General features: G+C 32.8%; 3 protein-coding genes across 8 annotated transcripts in view; 1 reads left to right on the top strand and 2 right to left on the bottom strand.

Annotated features, from left to right (window-relative positions):
* The window catches only part of LOC117113905 (afadin-like), a 56,635-nt gene extending 46,372 nt beyond the window's left edge, over window positions 1-10,263 (bottom strand). For 3 of the 5 annotated variants that reach the window (XM_033257404.1, XM_033257408.1, XM_033257405.1), the window contains exons 1-2: window positions 9,974-10,263; window positions 1,520-1,712 (exon numbers count right to left, since the gene is read on the bottom strand). In XM_033257404.1, the coding sequence (XP_033113295.1) occupies window positions 1,520-1,712; window positions 9,974-10,105 (325 nt within the window). In that variant the 5' untranslated portion in view covers window positions 10,106-10,263. The remainder of the gene's footprint in view (window positions 1-1,519; window positions 1,713-9,973) is intronic. The other 2 variants (XM_033257407.1, XM_033257409.1) reach the window with 1 other exon arrangement.
* A 1,528-nt stretch (window positions 10,264-11,791) lies between these two features.
* LOC117113923 lies at window positions 11,792-14,365 on the top strand. The gene is made up of 2 exons (XM_033257433.1): window positions 11,792-11,962; window positions 12,476-14,365. Exons 1-2 carry the CDS (start codon window positions 11,864-11,866, stop codon window positions 12,755-12,757), a joined length of 381 nt encoding a protein of 126 aa, XP_033113324.1. The 5' UTR covers window positions 11,792-11,863; the 3' UTR covers window positions 12,758-14,365.
* Window positions 14,366-16,830: 2,465 nt separating this feature from the next.
* Window positions 16,831-21,579, bottom strand: part of LOC117113891 (GPN-loop GTPase 1-like) — a 22,811-nt gene continuing 18,062 nt past the window's right edge. For both annotated transcript variants that reach the window (XM_033257375.1, XM_033257374.1), the window contains exons 6-12: window positions 21,094-21,139; window positions 20,348-20,494; window positions 19,920-20,002; window positions 19,538-19,577; window positions 19,315-19,417; window positions 18,527-18,607; window positions 16,831-18,022 (exon numbers count right to left, since the gene is read on the bottom strand). In XM_033257375.1, the coding sequence (XP_033113266.1) occupies window positions 17,952-18,022; window positions 18,527-18,607; window positions 19,315-19,417; window positions 19,538-19,577; window positions 19,920-20,002; window positions 20,348-20,494; window positions 21,094-21,139 (571 nt within the window). In that variant the 3' untranslated portion in view covers window positions 16,831-17,951. The remainder of the gene's footprint in view (window positions 18,023-18,526; window positions 18,608-19,314; window positions 19,418-19,537; window positions 19,578-19,919; window positions 20,003-20,347; window positions 20,495-21,093; window positions 21,140-21,579) is intronic.

The raw sequence follows: 21,579 nt of genomic DNA, 5'->3' as shown, positions 1-21,579 counted from the left end.
GGATACGTCCCTGGTACATAGACAGTATATTTCCAACTTTCCTCTTACATATTTGTCAGCCGATGGCCAACAAACTAACCACTACCCACCGCCACTAATTGCATCTGCCATTTTGCTGTTATGTAAATATTCACAGCATTCTTGCTATGAGCCATGTTCTCTGGACGATTATCTTTTCCGCCTAACCACCATTCGTCCTTATATAATCTTTTTTCATTCAAAAAGTGCCCGGCTCTTGAAGTTCCCACAAGAACCCCTCGATTTTCATCTATTTCCATAAGCGCCCGCTCAATTTCCACTCTGTTTTAATAAGCGCCCTGTTTTAATAAGCGCCCTGTTTAAATAAGCGCCCCGTTTGAATAAGCGCCCCTCAGAAATTGCAAAAAAGTATTTTAAGCACCTGGCTGCTTATTTGCGCGAGTACGGTACTCATTACTAAGGTAAGCCTACTGATATTGCTTAGATACTGAAGTACAAACTACAGTATTCAATTTTTGTCATTATAAAATTATATAAAAAAACAATTACGTGAATTAAATTAAAATGGCAAATTATTTTCAATATTATTAAAACTGTTTAAATTAAAGCTTTTTAAAAATATATTACTGTTATGAACTTTCTAAACAGAAGAAAAGCTATATTGAATAATTCATTCTTTAATATTTTAGAACAGCATCAGGAATGATATGATGATGTAAAGAAAGAATGGTGAATCAATGGCTTCTATTTAGTCTTTTTGTAGTGTACTGTACTCGATATGATATTTCATTTACAGTAGTCTTTTTGTAGTGAACATGATATTATATTTCATTTCAATAATCAATGGACTATTTGGTATTTTATTTTTGAAGATATTATATACAATAGGTTGTTGGCAACACGAGTGCTTAGTGGACATTATCTTCATATTTTATTATTACTATACATCAAAATAAATGGCAAATATTTTAAACAACAAATAATAAACTAATAAACAATAAGCCTCACTACAGCAGTTTTTGTTTATTTAGACGAATGTTTCATTATGAAGTCATTGAAGCAATTAATTAAATTAACAAACTGTATCCAACAACTGTTAACTATTCATGAGTAAATAATTATTATATATTAGGCCGTCAGTCAGCAGTAAGCAAGTATTCTAAAAATAAACTATTATTATTTGTTATACACTCAGTATAAATCATTACTATATAAAAAGGTGATGAGTTAAGCGTTATACATTATGATAATCTTGAGGAAAATATTAACATTTTTAGAAAACAGGCAAGGTCCATCCATGACTTCACTTTTGGAATAGAATTGTGAATTTCTGTGAGAAACGCAATTTTGTCAAGGATCAAGGCAAATGTTACAGTGTTCAACTAAGGATGAAAATTATAATACTCACTTGACACTAGAGTGAAAGATGGATCTTAAATCCACAGAGCTCTATTCTTACAGTAAGAGGAAAGAAGTTTTTATTGAAACAGTTTCTACTAAATAAAATTAGGTTATTAAAATATAATGTTAATTATCATACCTCCAGCTGCATGTATTTCATATAGTCCATATTTAGGTGACGAGAGCATTCGCATATCTGGGTGGAATTTTTCGATTAGGGCGTTGTTTACTTCCTTTGTTGTCGCAGTACTGGAAACTCGGATGCATTTTGTTGCAACCTTGGCACCTGCCTCTTGGAAGAAGAAGCGCATGACACCATGGAATTCTCCATTCTACGGAAACAGACAATAAAATATGTTAAAATGGTTTTAAATTTTAATCAAGCAAGCAATTGTACAGATACATACAGACTTCAAATCTTATTCAGGTTTCTAATTTACTATTTGTACAGTGCAAGAAACAGAGGGTAGAAAACATGCTAAAATACAACTATATAATTAAAACACATTTGCAGTGATTCTTCTCCATAATACAAGAATAAAAATATACTAAATAAAAACAATTTTATTGAAATAACCATTTTGTTATATCGCTGCAATCTTCTGTTGCTCATCTCTCTACTAGATTACTAGTGGTAACTAAACTCCCTGTAGTGTTGACTAGGAATACCCAGAGCACTAATTGCAAGGATTAAGTACTACTGTAAGTCTGTCACATCAAAGACAAACCAATACTGTACACAATTTAGATAGTACATTTCAGATATTATACGTACAGTAAAACTCTACATTAACTAGGCAATTTTTAAAATCAATTGTTTATTTACTATAATTTTCTATACACTGAATTGCATTACAGATGTAGTACAGTAGGTCAACATTTTGATATGCGTTATATGAATGTTAACCGGTAGTTGACATACTGGCACCTTAACCAGTGGCAATACACTGGCGGATGTTTTGTGATAAATATCAATATGTAATTAACATCTCGACGAGATTTGATTGACAGATAAAGCGACTAATCAGTGAGCGTCATTTAGTCACGTGATCAAAAATTTTTTCTCAGACATTTTAATTTCCTTAGACAGCTGGTTTAAACTTTAAACGTGAAACATACAGTACGTGAGCCTAGGCCTAGATGTCTATGCTTGGTTATAGATACCCAGATTTACACGAGCAGTGCGCATCAGTGACTTGGCCTTTGCCGAAAACAAGGTTGACTGAATGAATGCGGCTTTCCCTCTTCCTTTGGGAGCGAAATACAGAGACCTTTTTTTACAACAATTTCCCCGCCATGTTCCATGAAATAGATTAACACTATGAATACATGATTCATTTGCATACCGCCTACCCTGAATTCTCTTTCTTAAAAAAGGTTGAAAGAAAATCTTCGCCAACTCGTTAAGTCTAGCCGCCATTGTCTTTGTGGGCAGGGCTTCGCGTCCTTGTTGACATGTCAATTAAAACACTACAGCATTTAACAATCATGAAAGCTAAATCAGCTGACATGGCTCATACATATAAAATATAAAAATGCGTTGATTGTCCTCTTTAATAAATAAAAAAAAACTAAAAGGATGACTGTACTACTGGAGGGAGAGAGACCTTATGTTAATCTAGGCATGGGGAAAACTCACACTTTAGCATTCAGTTAATATTAATAAACTATCCAAATGGCTCAGGCTTAGTTAAAAGGAGTGCCAATGAGATTTGTAAGTTTTCCATGGCCAACTTCAGCTGATCGAAAAAAATATGTCAGGGAAATATTTCCCTAAGTAGTGTGCGAGGATGATGAGCAATTTGCAAATTAATTTTCATTCATTCTCTGTACAGTATGAGTAGCAGGATCACAAACCAAGTGACCTAAAATATAAGGGATCTAAATGTCAAAGATTTATGAAAGGTTTTATTGCTCCAAAAATTGTCTTTGGTAAAAAGAATTACAAATCTACATACTACAGTTACTACCATCCAGTAACACAATACTTACAATTACCACCTAGATATAAAATATGCATGAATAAGCACATAAACTAAATAAAGTGTGAAAAATCAGGGTACGGTCAAAAGGTGACATACCATATTGTTTGTTCATAATTATGTTCTACGGGAGGCCAAGTAAATATTATGCACAGTTAAGTTATTATTATTATTGAAGCAAGCCACATTCTTACTTTAGTAGAAATCTAGTAATGGCTATTAACTTGTTAAGACTGTGTAAACTACACAGTCTATAGTATGAGTATCATAATTTACGTAGTAGAGCATAGCACTGATGTTTCCGAAATACACTGAATTATCAGTTCACTTATTAATGATTTGTCACCAAGACAGAACATTAGCACATGGATTCAACAAAGAAACGATGACTCAGAGAGATACTTTAGACTGTGTAGTTCTACATAAATGTGAAATTTACTGTCATTTGCACTAAATGTGACAAATGCTAACACACTGATCATCCTCTGGGGTAATGTTGCATTGTTCCATGTTACAATGTTTGTAGTTATAGTTTAAGTAAAATCCTTAGTATATTGATCATCAGTTTCCAATAAGATAATAATACAACACAAATAACTATATAGTCTGAAGAATTGTAATCTAAACAGTTTTTTAACATGATTGTAAAGACTAATACTGTAATTAATAATAATAATAATAATAAAGTAATATAGAAATAATAATAATAATAATAATAATAATAATAATAAAATAATAATAATAGCAATAATAATAATAAAATAGAAAAAATAAAAATTATTAATGAAAATATTTTAAAAAATAATAATGCCTTCATAAAGCACATCTACTGTAAGTATAACCATCTCTACAGGTTAACAAAAGAAAAATATAGACAACATCTGGGCATTCAGCAGGGTACTGTAACTAATTTACATATTGTAATATTTATTCAAACATATTATTGTATGTAAATTGGATGTGTGAATGTTTTTTTAATTTTTTTTTAACCAAAATTAAATAAACACAATATGAAACACACAAAGGTTCAATCATCAGTAGCTGAAAAGAATACTGTATTAGTTAATTAGTAGGCTGCATACTAAAGTGTTGTCAAGGCTGGGAGGGAAAAGAAGGCTAAGAAGATACAAAACTGAAGCACTGTTCAGATGTCTTCACATTGTCCTACCTGTATGTAGTAAAAATAACCATTTCATTTTCCCCTCCAAGTCTGGTATTAAGATAAACAAGGGAAAATGGATGGTTGGTAATTCAACATGGATTAAGTCAAGACACTAGAAAAAATCAATAAGCATCAGACATAATGATATGATTTATTGTCATCACACAAATGAACTTTGAACTTTGATTGCTCGAAATGAATGCAAATTCAAATTGTACTAACTAAAAATATAGACTGGACTGTACGACAAAAAAAACACAAAAGCTTATTTTAAGAATATTATTGTACTCAAAAAGTAGTATGAGTTGTTTGGAGGTTATCTTGTGACTTGTTTATTGTACAGTACACACAGTAGGGGCATGTGCATTATTTATGTGTATTGGCATACATTATGCTTTTTTCAGTAATAAGTTTTAGTTTAAGATGACATTGTAGTTAATTTTACCAGGATAAACCTGTACTATATTACTATTCTTTTAATTTGAACTGTGTTTCCATTTTTAGTTTTAAGTACCCTCTGTCTTCTTTGGTTTTTTTTTCTTTCTGCGTTCCTGGATGCACCTTCCATTAAGTGTGCCACTGATGAAAAAGTGTATAAATAAATTATTATTATTACAGTATATAACTACATATTAAATAAATTATTATTATTATTACAGTATATTAATTATAAAAAACATGGGGCTAATATAGTAATACAATAATAATACATGTAACAGGAAATAATCCATGCTGCCAGGTTACAACTGCAGTAGCAATTCAATACTGGATACAACTACTACCACAGGGTTTTGTATTAAAGCTATAGTGATATGGGTACAAAAGTCAAATTAGCTGGATGTCCAATTGGATAAATTTGACCCCAGGAATCCATCATCCACTCTGTGGTTAATGATGTTGATCTTACACTTGGCACCTTGTTCAACCCACTGCTGCATAGGAACAACATAACCTTCACTAATAACCAGGTCGTATCCACACCTACACACAGTAGGTTAAGAATATCATCTGAACACACAGCTTTAAATTACAGGTTTTGACACTACTACACCATGTTTTTTTTATGAACAAAAGCAACACTATCATAATAAATTCTTGCACTTCTGTGTAGAAGTCAGACAATCAGATTTTAATTTAAAACATTTTCTCATACTCTTCTGGGAAAGGCAGGGGAGGTCTCAGAAAAGATAATATACATATTTTTTACTCTCTTGAAATTGAAAAAAATATAATAGATGACATTTAATGGAAGGAACAGTAACCTTGGCAACAGCCACTACAGCATACAGGTCCTTTACATTATGCACTGGTAATCATTAGGAATCAGGATAAATATTTCTTTTTCAAAGCATATCATATATGCATACTGTACCTAATGAAGCATTTCTAAACAGAAAATTTCATCTTTTTAAGGTGTATTATTATTGAATCATATTCTGAATTTAATAAATTAATTTTGTAACAGAGTGTTCTATTCACAAGCTTCCTTTTGTTATTCAACCCCTCTATCCCAGCCTTGGTTCATAGTAGAGCAAAGCAAAGTGATTCTTCACAATTCAATATTCTGCAGACCTTATAAGCAATAATAAAGAATGTTACAGTTCACTGGATGAGGTCATTTTCCAAAGGATTCCCCTATCTACTTGGGTACACAAGGAAGTACAGATGGCTATCACCTTCCAACATTTGCAAAACTCCAATGAATTCATGATATATTCTACTTCAAGTATATATATTCCACATTCAGAATGTTCTTATCTCACTGAAACCTAAGTCTTTTAGGTATGTAGAAAACATCTCATTCTTTTTTAAAATTGATATTTGTTGTCCAATTAATCATACGCTATACAATCACACTAAAAATAGACATTTGTATGCAAGAAAGCTTGCTTCATACAAAAGAAGTGATTACATACTGTACTGTACTACAAAAGATATAATACAAAACTGGTTAGCACTTCCAATGGGTGTGTCTGTACTTAATAAATACATTAGAAACACTTAATTACTATGGTACCAGCCAAATAAAATTAGGATCATGTCAAATTCCTTTACACTCGGGATGTATAGTACGGTAGCATACTGCAGTACTACTTGTATACAGTAGTTTTTTCCCCATATTGCTATGAGATATTTTCACAATTTTTCATTGAGTAAATCATCATTTTACAGCGTAGCATTTGATTGAGCTGCAATTATTGTTCCAGGTTACCAATAATAATATAAATGTTTGCTAACACTGTTGCCTCATAGCAAGTAATGAGAATTGCAAATACAATAAAGTCAACAGTATCATTCTTTACTACTGTACTTTTACTGAAATTAATTTTGTTTTCTGCTCTACAGTATTCACATATCCAACTAACAGAATACAAAATTACAACATTATTATTTAGAACATAATAAAATAAATTTGTGGATGAACATTTTCTATAATTCCTTTGGACAACTACAAAGAGTAATGGCCCTATAATACTATAAATATGCATCAAAAACCACATCCCATGCAAAATAAAAGGAAGAAAAAAAAAACATTACAACACAATAACATTCCAATGCTGACTACAGTAAGGATACTAAGTTAGTGTCCTGTAAACTAATTTACATATTTATTATTGTTTATTAACTATAATTATTTTAATAAGTAAATATTCAAGTATGCATAGTAGATTCAACAACATTCCTATTAACACCCACTTGAATACCACAACAGTTGGGTCAGCTTCCCACACATTAAAATAATATAAACACTCTCTTGAAAGTTAAACCACAGAGAGGGAACACCTAACAGCATGGTGACTCACCACTGAGATCACTAGATGAAAGTCCAATTATTTCAAATTATTGATGTAATCTTATTGACGTTCCATGTTAATCATCCTATTTCTGTACACTAATTATTACCTTCTGCAATATCATGCACAAACCAACTGTTTTAAATGTAAAGATTTAACAGATTTTTAATTTTTTCAAAATTTTAGTTCTTGTATACTTTTCTAAGAAATTTTTCTGGGAGGTTTCAATCTTAATCATTTTCCCAAGACCTTTTTCTAGTTTTAAAGACTTTCAATCTCTCAATTTTTGTCCTTGTTCCTATTTAAATTTTATGTCTGTACAGTTTGTTGATTATTGATCAAATAAATGAATGAATGAATACATACTATAATTATACAAAATGCTTTACAGTACATTGCAGAGCTCAATATAAAAATGTTAGCATACTTTAGGATCTATACACAAGTACTGTAGGCTAATGCTTGTAATGGCCAGTAAATTGGGTCGACACTAAGTTTTATGAGTTAATGTATTTTATGAAATGACAGTCCTATACTGAATGTGTGCTAGTGGCAACAACAATTGCATTAATATTTTATCATTAACAACAACTTTAATTTAATTCTGAAAATTATGTAAATCATAAAAAACAAAGCATACTACTAATCTAAGGATCCACCTCCATATTTTATTGATAATATGGATTACCCATGATTCATACACAATTATTGATGAATTGTACACAGGTATAATGTGTAGTACACAACAATTGATGACTAGCACAATTGTCTGAAGCCACTAGCAAGGTCAAGTGTTACAGTTACTTGTAAATTCTTCTAGTTCTACTATACCTCCATGGTTCTACTAACACAACTCCTGATGATGACATAATTAATGTTGAAATATTGAATCCCAACATGATGGCGTGCATTTCGATACTTGGAGTATGTCTTATACTATCTTATTTGAGATTAATCAGTGTACCTTTCAACACCCTACAGTATGTGCCTGCCGTTTAAAAACAATGTAGCAGATACCATTAAAGAAGCCTTTCACCATTCAGGAAGCATTAACAAAATTTCACTTCTAAGCCCGCAATTCATTAGATAGCCTCTAGGCCTGAGAAAGTACTTAATATACTGAACTGCTCCATCAATTAAAACAATGAGAACAACAATGAAACAATGAGTGTTTTAATGAGAATTAAAACACTAAACATAAATGAAGTAATAAAATATTTACTATTTCATCTTTTTATTAGATGATCACAAACTGTTCACATACTGTATAATAAAAAATTATGAAATATTGATCTAAGTGGTTCCTCTTTCCAAATATTGTGTGGTTGATAATATCACTAGGCCTATACCACTACTTTTTGGGAAATCTATATTGTGATTCAAGTTCAAAACCATAGCATGAGGTGAATAACCAACTACTGTGTTAATACAGTATAATTAACAAAATATTTCACATTTACTAGCTTTTGTGCTGGGTCTAGTAAGAAAAACCAATAATTCCAAATGATTTTCCTGTTATTTGTCACAGAGCTACCCACACATCAAGGATCTTTACTAAAGAAAGGTGTTAAATGTACTTCCTGTCATCAGCCACAAAAGAATATGCCATTAAAATGCCACGGCAGCCATATAATAAAAATATAAGATTTAATTTAAAGTTGATTACTCATTTAGTTTTCAAAATAATTATCTCTAGATTACAAATCTAAAGTAAAAAGTTGCTGTAAAGGATGTATTTATTATTAATTATTACGACATTCCTCATTCACTTCCAATATTTTTTTACTATATTTATATGATATATCTTCTCATCAGAAATATTTCATTGACATTTAATATTTTAATTTTGACAGCTCAAACTCTAAAACTAGGCTACCTAACTAGGGATGTTAGAATAGAAACTGTTCTTGGGTAATCTATTTGGAATTATTATCACTGTCAACATGTATTCACCTTCCACTTTTAACAACTTCCTACCAATTTCCTGTGCAATAGTGCAGCTACTGTGCTGAGGATTTTAAATTCAGCTCTAGCAACAAACACAGATCACATTATAATAACCTAGATGCATATTTAATAAAAGTAGCATAGTCTAGGCCTAACCCTATTCATTTGATAAAAGCAACAAGTGCTTTTGAAAATAAAACTTGGCTACTTCAGCCATAGGCTAGCCTAGGCCTAGCTCATTTTTAGGCTAAACTATTTTGGGTTTTTTTTGTATTCCAGATAATAAAACTCGACATCAGAACATATAAAATAAGCAACTGTGGTTTATAAACGGAGTTTGACTTTTTGGAGAGGATAGTAAACTCTATGAGAAAGAAACAATTGTAAAAGACGATACACACACTTAATTCGTGTTGTTTTGTATGTAGGTAAAAAAACAACAACGAAGGGGACCAGCAAAGCCGGGAACGCCCTGACAATCTTGCGTCGTATTCGTCATGTCATATATTTCCAAAAACCAGGTGGGGACAGCCGTACCAAAACGTGAATATACCTAGCCAAATATGAATTGGAGTGCGACAAATGCTCCATAACTTATTATTGTATATTTCATCGACAATTCTCTCATTCGATTAACGCAATGACAATGCCATTTTCAAATCAAAACCTATAAAATATCGGTACTTGTATGACCAAAATTTCAATACCTCAGTCGGCTTGCTTATTTCAAATAAGTCCAAGCGGCTAGAATTCCAATCTTCAATCGCATCTCGTAACTTCTTCAGTTCTGTTGGGGATATAGTTTCCCCGTTTCTAGGAACGAAAATTGACGGATCCATATCCTAGTATAAATCCATGAAATAAATCCTTTAAAAAATCCGAAAGAAATAGAGTGTATTTACAGCTTTTCACAACCAATCTCCCTTCTATCTCTGGTCTCCTTGCTTTAAAACGTAAAAACTGATACTGCTGTGACGCCCTCTCGTTTTCAGTCTCCCAATAAACCACCACACCACGCACCACGACCACAATAAATACCATGCGCATGCGTGGTAAATCCACACAATAGGATGGCATGCATGTTGACCCATGGGCATTTTTATGCCGAACCAAAAATGCTTCCTACGGGGTTTTTTTAAAAAAAAAAAAATTTCCGACTCCCATACACCAATTATTACTCCTCTGTGAGAAAGCTATGCCAAGAAAGTGAGTTACACGAATTTTTGTTTTGTTTTGTTTTTTAAAAGAACTGATTAAATTATTAAATTTTTAGATGCATCTAACACTGAAGTCAACAACTTTGAATTGTAGTACAGCATATGTTAACATTGAAAAGTTTTCAGAAATTTAATGATGATAAAATTTGTTTATGTTTTATATTCAACCACCATGTCTATGGTAAAGTAACCCGTCAGCTCCCTATTTCTAGAGAGAATATTAAGTGATTAATCTAAAAGAATCTAATAACGAAGTTAATTATTAATTTAAAATCACAAACTAATAAATTATAACGTAAATTATCAACTCCAAATGAGACAGCACATCATATTCCAGTCGGAGATTTTCGCTAGCCTGTTTACAAATGTGGTTTTATTTATGAAATAAAAACGCAAGCATTGTTTTCGTTTCCTCACCTATTTGACTAAATAAATTTGCTGTTGCTTACTCACTTAAATTTAAAAATAATTCCTTTTCCTTGTTGCAGGTACCATAATTTTTCCCTTATATTTATGTTCATAATGTATCTCAATGCCACTCTTTTTTAAAATTAGAGTAAAATTAAATTAAAACAACCATTTCATGTTTTTCTCTTTTTTTTTTCTTTTCTTTTTTTTTTTTTAATTTTTAAACAAAATATGGCAGGTCTACTTTGTTTCATACTTAATAAAATGTTTTGGCACCATTGAAGTTGGTATTGTAAACACAGATAATCGCCTATCAAATAATTTTAAATACACCTTAAATTGTTCAGATTTCCCATACCCATTGGCCTTACTTTACCCCTTTTTTGAGCCCCGGACCTCAGGAAATAGTGTTCACCGTGATTCGCAAAGGTGTGGCTTATTACTAAACAGAAGTAGACTGTTGTAAAATAAATGCACATATATTGCCAAGATAATAATACAGTATAGATATTACGTCGGATTTTAATTTTCCATGAATTTTGCTCGTTTAAAATCTTCATTAATTAGGTCTATAATCAAGAGAGATAAACGAACAAACAAATGAACTAACGAACGAAGCCTGATTTTCTAATCCTGATCTTCATTTTTGTTTTTGTTTTTTATCTTTATCCCCCCCCCCCCACCCCCAAGCCACTGAGTCTTCAATTTGAAGTTTCATAATAGGCCTACACTATGTTTTATGTTCCATATTATTCCATAATATATAATTCTCGTCCAAAGAGTTCTCTCATAACAAAAGTGGTACGGATGAGGGCAGTATTTATAGATTTATTTTCATCAGTCGAGTGATGGATCACTCTCTAAACAACTGAGCTGTTCTAGTATCTTTGGCGGGAGTTACACTTGAATACCCTTACACTTACCTTGTTTGATTAAGTAGTTTAGCGAATAATAACTCTTCATTTACTGAAAATGGGATTTCGTCGTGCAGTGGCCCTTGCAGTAGGGATTTTTTTCTTTGCTTCTGGGTTACCAAAAGTTGTACCTTTGCAGCCATTGCATAACAAAATGGTAATCTCGCTTCATTATCATCAGTGACTAGGCCAAGCCTAGCTATTGTATTGTACTATGCCGTAGGGCGTAGGCTAGGTAGGCCTAGGCCCCTAGGCCTAGTTTTGGCTAGCTAAGGGAGCCGCCCCTGCCCCCGATTATAAATAGGTCTAAGTAAGAAGCCAGCGTGAGGCAATGTTCCCTGGCAATACAGTACAATATATATAGGCCTAGACTAGGCCTATGGCCTAATTGGATTTTGTAAGGCAACCATACCACTGTCAGTGTCAATTATATTATAATGGCTTATCAAGGTGGGGTGGGGGGTGTGTGCCCAAAAAAGCTTGCTCTTCATCTTCCTTCCAGTGGGTCCCCCTTTGAAAATGTTGCACGCTAGCTCCCCCTTACCCTTCATCTGCCAGTGATAAATATGGTCCTACCATTAAAATACTACTTATACTGCTTCTACATTTTCTATATAATAACATCTTGAAAATATTTGATTACTTATTGCATATTGTATTTTTGGTCCAGGTTTCTGAATTCAAAGCATTCAACAGGGTGTTCCCGCTCAAACATTTTGGTGTTAAACTTGAAGCAGATGTGTACCGCACTCTCATAGGTGTTTTGGAAATCGCAATGGGCGTTTTGATGGCTTTTGGACGGTCTGACGCTGCATGGTTCAGTACAGTTGGTCTGCTCACAATAATGGTTGGCGCAGCATATACTTTGATTGCCCTTGAAAAGCAACCGATGGAAATAGCCATCCCAGTTGGTTTTGGATGTGTCCTGTTCTGGCTCCTGTTTGGTGATTGATACTAAAAGACTGATGGCGATTACCAATAATTCTAAAAGTTGATATTTTTGATTTATTTTTTTTTATGTTTAACATTCCAAAAACAAAATTTAATTCAGGCTATATTAGCTTGTCAATTTTGTAAAGAATGAATTATAATTGTTTTTTGACTTAACATACAGTAGTTAATTTTTAGTTGTGTTGTTTAATTTTTTGCGTGATTAATATGTAATGATTTTTTAATCATGATTATTTGGAAGCCTGCTAAGTTTTCTTGACCATTCGGACCATTCACGCACTAATTGACCATTCGGATTGTGTGAAAAAAATCAGCAAATTTCTAGTGGTTGTGGTGGGAGGTGCTCAGCTCTTGGGTAACAAACTTCACACCACCTTAGATATTCCACTGACAACAGTTCAAATTTATGAAGGAAAAAATAGGACATTCAATATAAACTGCCTAACCTTTGACATTACCCATAAGTCACTGCACATGTGAAACTATCAAGACAACTTATTGGTACTTACAGTGATTAGGCCTACATTAGGTTTGTACTAGTTTTGGTATTCTTATCATTTCTGTATTTGATTGTTCCTTGATATAATGTGTATGAAATTAATTGATTATTTGCTAAAAGTGTTATAAACTGGTAGTTGGAGGGTTAATAGAATATTAGGCAAAGTGAATTTTGAATTCATTTGGAGCTAAGCTCCATTCTCAGGTGATGGGTACTAACAGATATATTGTTTTGAAATCATGAATTTCATAAATTGCATTAAATCTGTTGATTCAGTATGTTGTATACTGTATTTACCAAATAGAATATTTATACAGTAGTGATAGACATATTTCTAGAAAAAAAATAACTACTGTAGTAATATTTTACAGTACTAATTTGTCTATGCATTTTTTGACCACTGTATTTATTCAAATACTGTACACAGGGATTTTGGAGGGGGTGGGGGCCTTATTCAGGCAGGGTATATTTTGGTGTAAAATTAATAAATATTGTGTATGGGATGGGTATAATAAACGTCCCCTCGACGTCACTGAAAATGTAGAGCAGAGTACAGTATGTACTGCATTGTCAAAAATGTTATTGTGTTAATGAGGAGAGGCAAAGCAGTCTCTTGACATGATAGCCTCCTGGAGGTGGTCTTATTTATAGCATGGGTGAAGGCAAGGAAGAACCCAACGTACAAGCCCAAACCAGTCTATGCCTGTCTGGCTGCGCAATTGTCTAGAAATCGTCTTCTCTGGGGCCCACTTGGTATTTAAACTGAGAATTCCCTTGTGAAACAGACTGTGAAAATCCCCCCTTCACCCCAGCAGTACATTATTGTGAACACCACTGATTATTGTTGTACAATGCTAAATTGAATACAGTACAACCATTCTTCCTTTTATAATAATTATTTGATGTTTAGTTAGACTAAACTGCATATTTGAAATTACATATATAAATGCAGTACTGTATATACCTTTTACTAACTGATAAAACTAGTATTCAATTGTATAGCAAACAATTGCTCTATAGTCCACCTAAAAAATGAAGCATTGAGATGTAATTTAGATTGTAATGTCCATGTGTGGTAATTGTTTCATTAACATTAAAAAAACAAATATACTTCTTGGTTGTCTCCTTTTCATTAATAAAGTCAGCACAGTTACATCATAAATATCAATGGGAAAGGCTAAAAGCCTGGTAGTGTCATATTCAAGATAAACAAGGGAACTGAAGGCCATCAACATTAATAATACACCCTCCATCTGCCACCTTAGTCATTAATTGAAGCAATATTAACGCCTGTTCGCTAAAATTTATACTGTACAGTATACAGATACAGTAGCTTGGCTGCAGTTGTTTTTCCAGAATGTTTCCAATGGGGTATATGCCTCACACCAGAGCATAAGTGGGCATGGTCAGAGAACCTATGGCAATGTTTTTTCTCTGCCAAGGAGCCCTTCCCGACTGGCATTACCCCTGCATTGTGATTAAGAAATTATTGGAGTTTAAGAATTTGAGCCCATGAATGTTGTGGTATTAAAAGTGACAGACGTATCATTCTAATTTAGCATCATCATCATTATTAGCATATTTCATTTGTACTTAATACCTTTGAAATAATTGCAACATAAATTCTATATATAAATAATAATACTGTAATAGTTCATTCTTATATAGCGCAAGTAAGCAAGCTCTCAATGTGTTGTACATAAAAAACAGAATAAGGACGTCATGTATAGATTTATCGTCATCTATGTACAGTACCATCATATAATAGCTTATTGAAGTATACTGCTGTTACAATAACTTTGGAACAGTCTACCTACCAATTTAATTAAATCTCTATCAACAAATTTTTTCTCAATAAATCTAAAAAAGTATCTAAAATCTACATACAGCCATGAATTTTGATAATACAGTATACAAGAGTACAAACATCACTAAAAAAATGGGAAAAACATTAAATTATATTTTGGACAAATAAATATGCAATCAAAAAAATTACAGTATTGTAATGTTGTATAGGCCTGTTCCAGTCTCAGGTGTGTTTATATGTTAGTGATTTTAAATCATTTAAATGGTAAGAAATACTTCACATTGGTAGGCACAGATTGCTGTTGGATTATGGTCCATTGTTTTGTGTGATAGGCCTATATACACCTACCATGGACATTAAAATGGCTGTTGTTTTCTATTTCATTTCCTCTGGAATCACAAAGATATTACCACTTCAACCGTTACGTGATCGTGTGGCAAGTTTTTATGATCAATTTGGTTTAGTAGCCTATAGGTCTGTTACAACTGTACAGGCTTGAGATTAAAACTCACCAGTGCAGCTCATAATGTACGCTTAATTTTTTAATAATCTGTTACATATCTGCAATTTCCTGAGAGCATACATATTTCAGACCATTGACAAGTCTACCATGGTGAAATAAGCCACTTGCATGGCAGTGTGTAGTTATATTATGCCCCTTTCACACATTCATAATTTTTGCATTTTTGAAAATCGCAGTCGCGGCGTACTAAATTTCATGGTCAATTGTAATTCACCCTAACGCATCCTACTGGATCTTGATGCCTTTTGAATGTTAAAAAAAATTCTGGTCTACCGCAGTAGCATACGTGTGAGTGTCGTAACGTCGTGATGGCATCTTCTGCATTCGTAGTGGCTACAACACCTACAGCAGCAGCTTTTTGAACATGGTGAAAATATCAACTATGGCAACAACGACATTAAAATATTCGTAAATTAAGCCTCTTTTTTAATGTGATTGGTTAAATCAAACAGGTGTTTTGGTAAATCGTATTGACATCGTGCTTTGGTCTTTGTAAAATCGTAGTCATGTCGTAATACATCTTGATGGTGTCCTGATAGCATCTTGACAAAACATAAAATTTGATTGAACATGGACTTTTTGAGCATGATTTTAGAACTTTTAAAAATTGTGCTCTTTTTTAGCAAATATCATGAATGTGTGAAAGGGGCATTAATCTGACAGTGCAGCGAATTAAAACAAAAAGATATAAAGAAGACAATGTTAATAGTGTGTAAACGGAAAGCGAGCATTTTTAATATTGCCGTATGTATTTGTTTATAATTACAGAAAACGAACTTTGATGATTTGATCGAAGTCTGCCCATGGAAGTGCCTGGGACTGAACATCGAATCTGACGTGTACCGGTCACTGGTTGGCATCTGAAATCACCATGGGAACACTCTTAGCGTTTGGTACTCAACGCGCTGCTCGTATCAGTTCATTGGGTTTACTTATTCTCACATCAACGCTTCTATATTCACTAGCAGTGTTAACGACATCAACAATTCTAGCATTATTCATACCAAGTATCTGTTTTATCATCCTCTTGTGGAATCTATGGGATGTAGTAGCGATTAGTGTTCAGTCTAATTACCAATTGAGCCCACAAAGAAAGTGAAAGCGATGTCTAGGAAGTTACCAACATCAGATGTATCTGAATATTAATTAATTTTGATTGACAAATAAATAATTTCGAAAGTATGTTTTTATTTTGTTATTTGAATTAACAGGATACACAACCCAAACAAAGATAATTTAAGCGAATTGAAATTCTACTTGCAGTAATTTATTGATCAAACATACAATATTGCATCGTCGAATCTGTGATATACCACCAGCCCCTGTGGTAATGTAGTATAACACCTGCCTTGAGAGCAAGGAATCACAGGTTTAATTCCTGTCAGGGGCACTTTTTCAGACAATTGATTTGGCACTTTTCATTGATAGGCTGCTCAGTACAATGTTTACTATTCATCACCGTTTCATTATTCGAGCACTGGTTCTACAATTACTTGTTTATATATATGTACATTCGCCAGTGCTACGCAGCAACATTGATTCTATATATTTATTATATATATAATACTTTTTATATATAATATTTAAATACCTTGAATAGAAACCCAATCGGCTTAATATCAAGAAAAAACCCATTTCAAAAAGAAGTCCTCTTGTTATTTTGCAAAAGTAATCTCAAAAAGAAGCCCATAGGCTTCTAATCAAGATAGCATGGGCTTCAGACTGATGTTGTCTTATAATTATCTTATGATTATTATCTTATGATTATAACATGTCAGTATTAATATTATATTGCAGTAGCATGGTTAAAATTAAAAAACATTAAACAGAATTTCGAATTCCATAGTTGAAAATTGTCATAAAGTAGCAATTTTAAATATTTACAGCAGTCATTTTGCAAAAGTAATCTCAAAAGGAAGCCCATCTCGAAGAGAAACCCATCCTAAGGGTCTTAAAACAGAAGCAGCCCAGAGATTCTATTGGAGGTTTTTACGGTAGCTGAATAACAGAAAAAGTGCTTGCATATAGAAACAAATCATTTAAAAATATTTCTATTATGGAATTTTAATCTTGCAAAACTATTGTTGCAGAGACTGACTAGAAGTGTGCATTATCTTGTGTACCCGCAACAGACATTCAATATTTTATTAAGAAAACTACCATAATTGTGTAGATTTTCTTGGTCACTGCATTTTCCAATATGGCCTCTACCATAATTGTTACCTATAAAACTTTAATTTGCATGGATCAACATCTACGGATGGAAACGCCATTAGATCCAACTTTTTGTTGTAATAAAAAGTGAAATGTAGTGGACTTTTGAGCATCTAAGTATAAAAATATTAGAGTCAAGTTTTGTGAATTTATCATGTCGTGCCTTCTTTTCCTTTCATTATATACCGACTGAAAGATTCCTCTTCAATTTCTTCCATTCGACCTAAAAATAATAATTAAAAAAAATAAGGTGATGGTTCTATTAATAAATAATGTACATTTAAAATTAATATTAATAATAATAAATAACACAATAATAGTAAAATGTTAGACTTGTATGCGAACAAGAAATCTAAGCACTTTATCTTGTTACGCCCAGTCATTGGATCAAAGGAACAAATACTCAGCTCCCTGAGAATTTTATAGCAGCTAGTTATCAGCACATTTTGTGTTTCAACCTACAAGATACCCACTTGTATTCCTAGGTGGAGAGTAAAGTGCCTTGTCCAAGCACACAAGCAAAATACATAGCCAGGGATTGAACCTCCGACCTCACAGTGAGAGGCAAAAACCACAACTGCTGCGCCAAGCTGCTCTTACCATTAATTTAGTCAATAATATTAGTATATGCTTACTTTAATGTTTTTTCTTTTGATACCAAGTCTGATTAGGCCTACATAAAAGTTACATCATTTTTATTATTATTAATGTATTATGAACAATTTACCTTCTGTATCATCTTTATCAATTTCATCATCACTGTCGCCTCCTATTGCAATGGCAATCTTCTGTTCTTTATCAATTGAATCTGTTAAATAATAACAATATTTAATAAAGTAAAAATAATATCATTAAAAATAGCTTCTGCTGCTGAGGATGATAATAATGATGATGCTAATGCTCATGTTAATAATGATCATAACAGTCACTACAGGGACTTCCACAACATGATACACACCCATCCACTATCACTACGAGGACTCGTATAACATAACAATACACACCCGTCCACTATCTACATTCAAGAGGTTCATATCCATCAATCAAAAAAGAGATTTTGATACAAGCAAAACAAGTGTCCGGTATACAATGTTGTTTTAGCCCCTTTAAGATTTTGTGCAATCTTTATGTAAATCTTTTTGATATTTCTTCTTTTCTCCTCTTGTGCGGTTGTTTTTTCATGTTTTCCCTTGTTTTTTAAATGTAATTATCTTGTTTTTGAATCAATAATTGCTTTGATGTTTTTCTGTTTTTCTCTTGAATGTTGTTCTTGTCTGGCTTTCCTTTGAATGTTGTCCTTTTTACTCTTTTACTTTCTTGTGCAATATTTGATAGGCCTAATTTTACCTTAAATTCAATTTCTGTTTACAGTATTTGAAATTGCAATATTAAATAATAATGTACAGTATTATCAAAACTGATTTTCTCAATGTCTTATCTGGGTATTTACTTGGTAAAATACAGTTACTACGATATACATCAATTAATACATTTGCAGCACAGTAATTCACTTGCCTATATCGGACAAGACACTGGTCATCTTGACACTTGGGCCGCTGCCTGAATCAGATTTTAATTTGTCCAGTTGTTTCTGCTTCTCTTTTTCAACTTTCAACAGCTGTATAAATTAAAGAATGAAATGGAATATAATTAATAAATAATTATGTTCATTTCAATCTCCAATAGTATAAATTGTAATCTTATAACAACCATAATAAAACATTTTTGAATCTCGTACCTTTTCTTTCCGTAACTTTTCATATTCTGGTTTATAATCGCTTAAAAAAAATAATAAATTTATAGATAAATGTAAGTGTGTGGAGGCAAGTGGTGCAGTGCTAAGCCTCCAATCAAAGATCATGGGTTCAATTCCGAGGCTAGTCACTTGATTATGTTTTTGGGTAAGACACTCCGCATAGCATATATCCACTCAGGTTTCTAGGCAATGGTCAAACCAAATTATCCAAGCTGTGCGGAAAAACCAATTGAATTGTATCCAGCAAGAATAACAATTTTTACATGTAAATGCACTATATAATCACGTGTTTGAATAGCCATATTAAATAAAAGATGATTACAATTAGAAATAGAATTGATACAAGTACTGTAATGTAACCTACGTTTCATATTCTATTACTGCTTCATCTACTGCCTTAAAAAACTCCTCCATGCCTTCACCTGTAACAGCTGAAACGCCAACACACTAATAAAAAAGCAAAGGAAGAAAAATATAATCAAATTCAATGCATGTAAACGTAATTCTTACACAATTGAGATTGTTTCTTTGCTTTGCATTGGATTTCTTTGGTGTCAAATACACCAACGATAATCAAACATCTATTTCTAGTGTGGCACCATATTGCACACAGGACCATATGACCAAACATCCAAAAGGTTGTGTGCTAGTAAAGCTTAAAATGGGATTTTACCACAAACCAACCCTTAATCAGGTTTCATAATTTGTATATAATTATCATTCTTTACTACATTCTTGCTATTTATATTAAAATTCCACGACTGTTTTGTGAAAACGCTGACACAAACTTACACGCAAGTTTTGATAGAACTCATCCAACACAAGACTCATGGAACGAGTTAGGTTTGAAGTGTAGGATGTCTCTTGAGCTAATGCGTCTTGAAACACCTCAAAATCTTGCATCCACTCTACAGCAAAATCATTTGAAATGATATCTGTCTGTTTTTGAAAAAATACAAATATATTATAGTTAAGTCATACAATATGAAATGCACAATAGATAAGTATGCTTCCTAGTGCTGGAATGCGACTGGGACAGACCTGAGACCCAGAAATTGTTGTGGAATCAAAATGGCTTGGAATTGTAAAGGTCAGAGTAGGGGTTTCAGGTATGTGTACTGCAAAATTGCCAGGACATAGTGAAGTATGTTAAAAATGAGGCCCTGCTTAAAGAGGCAGGGCCGAGACTTGTACATTATGTAACATAAAAAGTTACATAACAAGTACACAAGGCATGGATCCAGTGGGGCTGAGATTACAATTGAAGATAGTGTATAATTATAATAATGAACAACAAACATAAGCACGATATTCCACCAGTAACAACAATAAGCATGATATTCCACCAGTAACAACAATAAGTACGATATTCCACCAGCAACAACAATACGTACGATATTCCACCAAGGCATAAATAAGCATAATGGGTGGTCACTTTGAGTAACTGAACAGCTCTAGTATTAAAATTCCAATTTACAACATTCATAATTTTGCACATAAATACAGTATATATTAAATAATTTCAATGGAAAACTCACCTTATTCATGACTACAATAAAAGGCAGCTTGAATTTGTAGAGAATACTAGAAAATGATGCAATAAAAATGAAATTTTATTCCAATCAAATCTATATGCATAAGAGCATTGAAATTAATATTTTATAACATACATATGTTCTTTGATTGCATACAGCAGTATATACAATCATCCTTGAACAGGTATTTCTTGAAAGATGCCACTGGAAAGAATAGCCTTGGACTAGTGCCAAATCATAAGGAATTCGATCCAACTTGGCCACAAGTCAGCTTGGCCACAAGTTAACTCGGCCACAAGTCAACTCGGCCACAACAAGTTTGGTTACAGTCAACTCGGCCACAAGTCAACTCGGCCACAAGTCATCTCGGCCACAAGTCATCTCGGCCACAAATCAACTCAGCCACAAGTCAACTCGGCCACAAGTCATTTACTGGTACTACATTGTACTAATTGTTATTATTATTGCTGTTATTATTGTTGTTATTAT

This window comes from Anneissia japonica, unplaced genomic scaffold (assembly GCF_011630105.1).
Source record: "Anneissia japonica isolate Jap-2015-1 unplaced genomic scaffold, ASM1163010v1 scaffold1417_len1240632_cov203, whole genome shotgun sequence".
In the NCBI taxonomy this organism is placed as follows: domain Eukaryota; kingdom Metazoa; phylum Echinodermata; class Crinoidea; order Comatulida; family Comatulidae; genus Anneissia; species Anneissia japonica.
Note: the sequence above shows the minus strand (reverse complement) of the source record. Positions and strands in the feature narration are given on the sequence as shown.

Coding starts and splice junctions, on each gene's coding strand:
- LOC117113923 (XM_033257433.1), top strand. CDS start 11,864: ATGGGATTTCGTCGTGCAGTGGCCCTTGCAGTAGGGATTTTTTTCTTT. Junction 11,963..12,475: donor AGCCATTGCATAACAAAATG/GTAATCTCGCTT, acceptor TTTTTGGTCCAG/GTTTCTGAATTCAAAGCATT.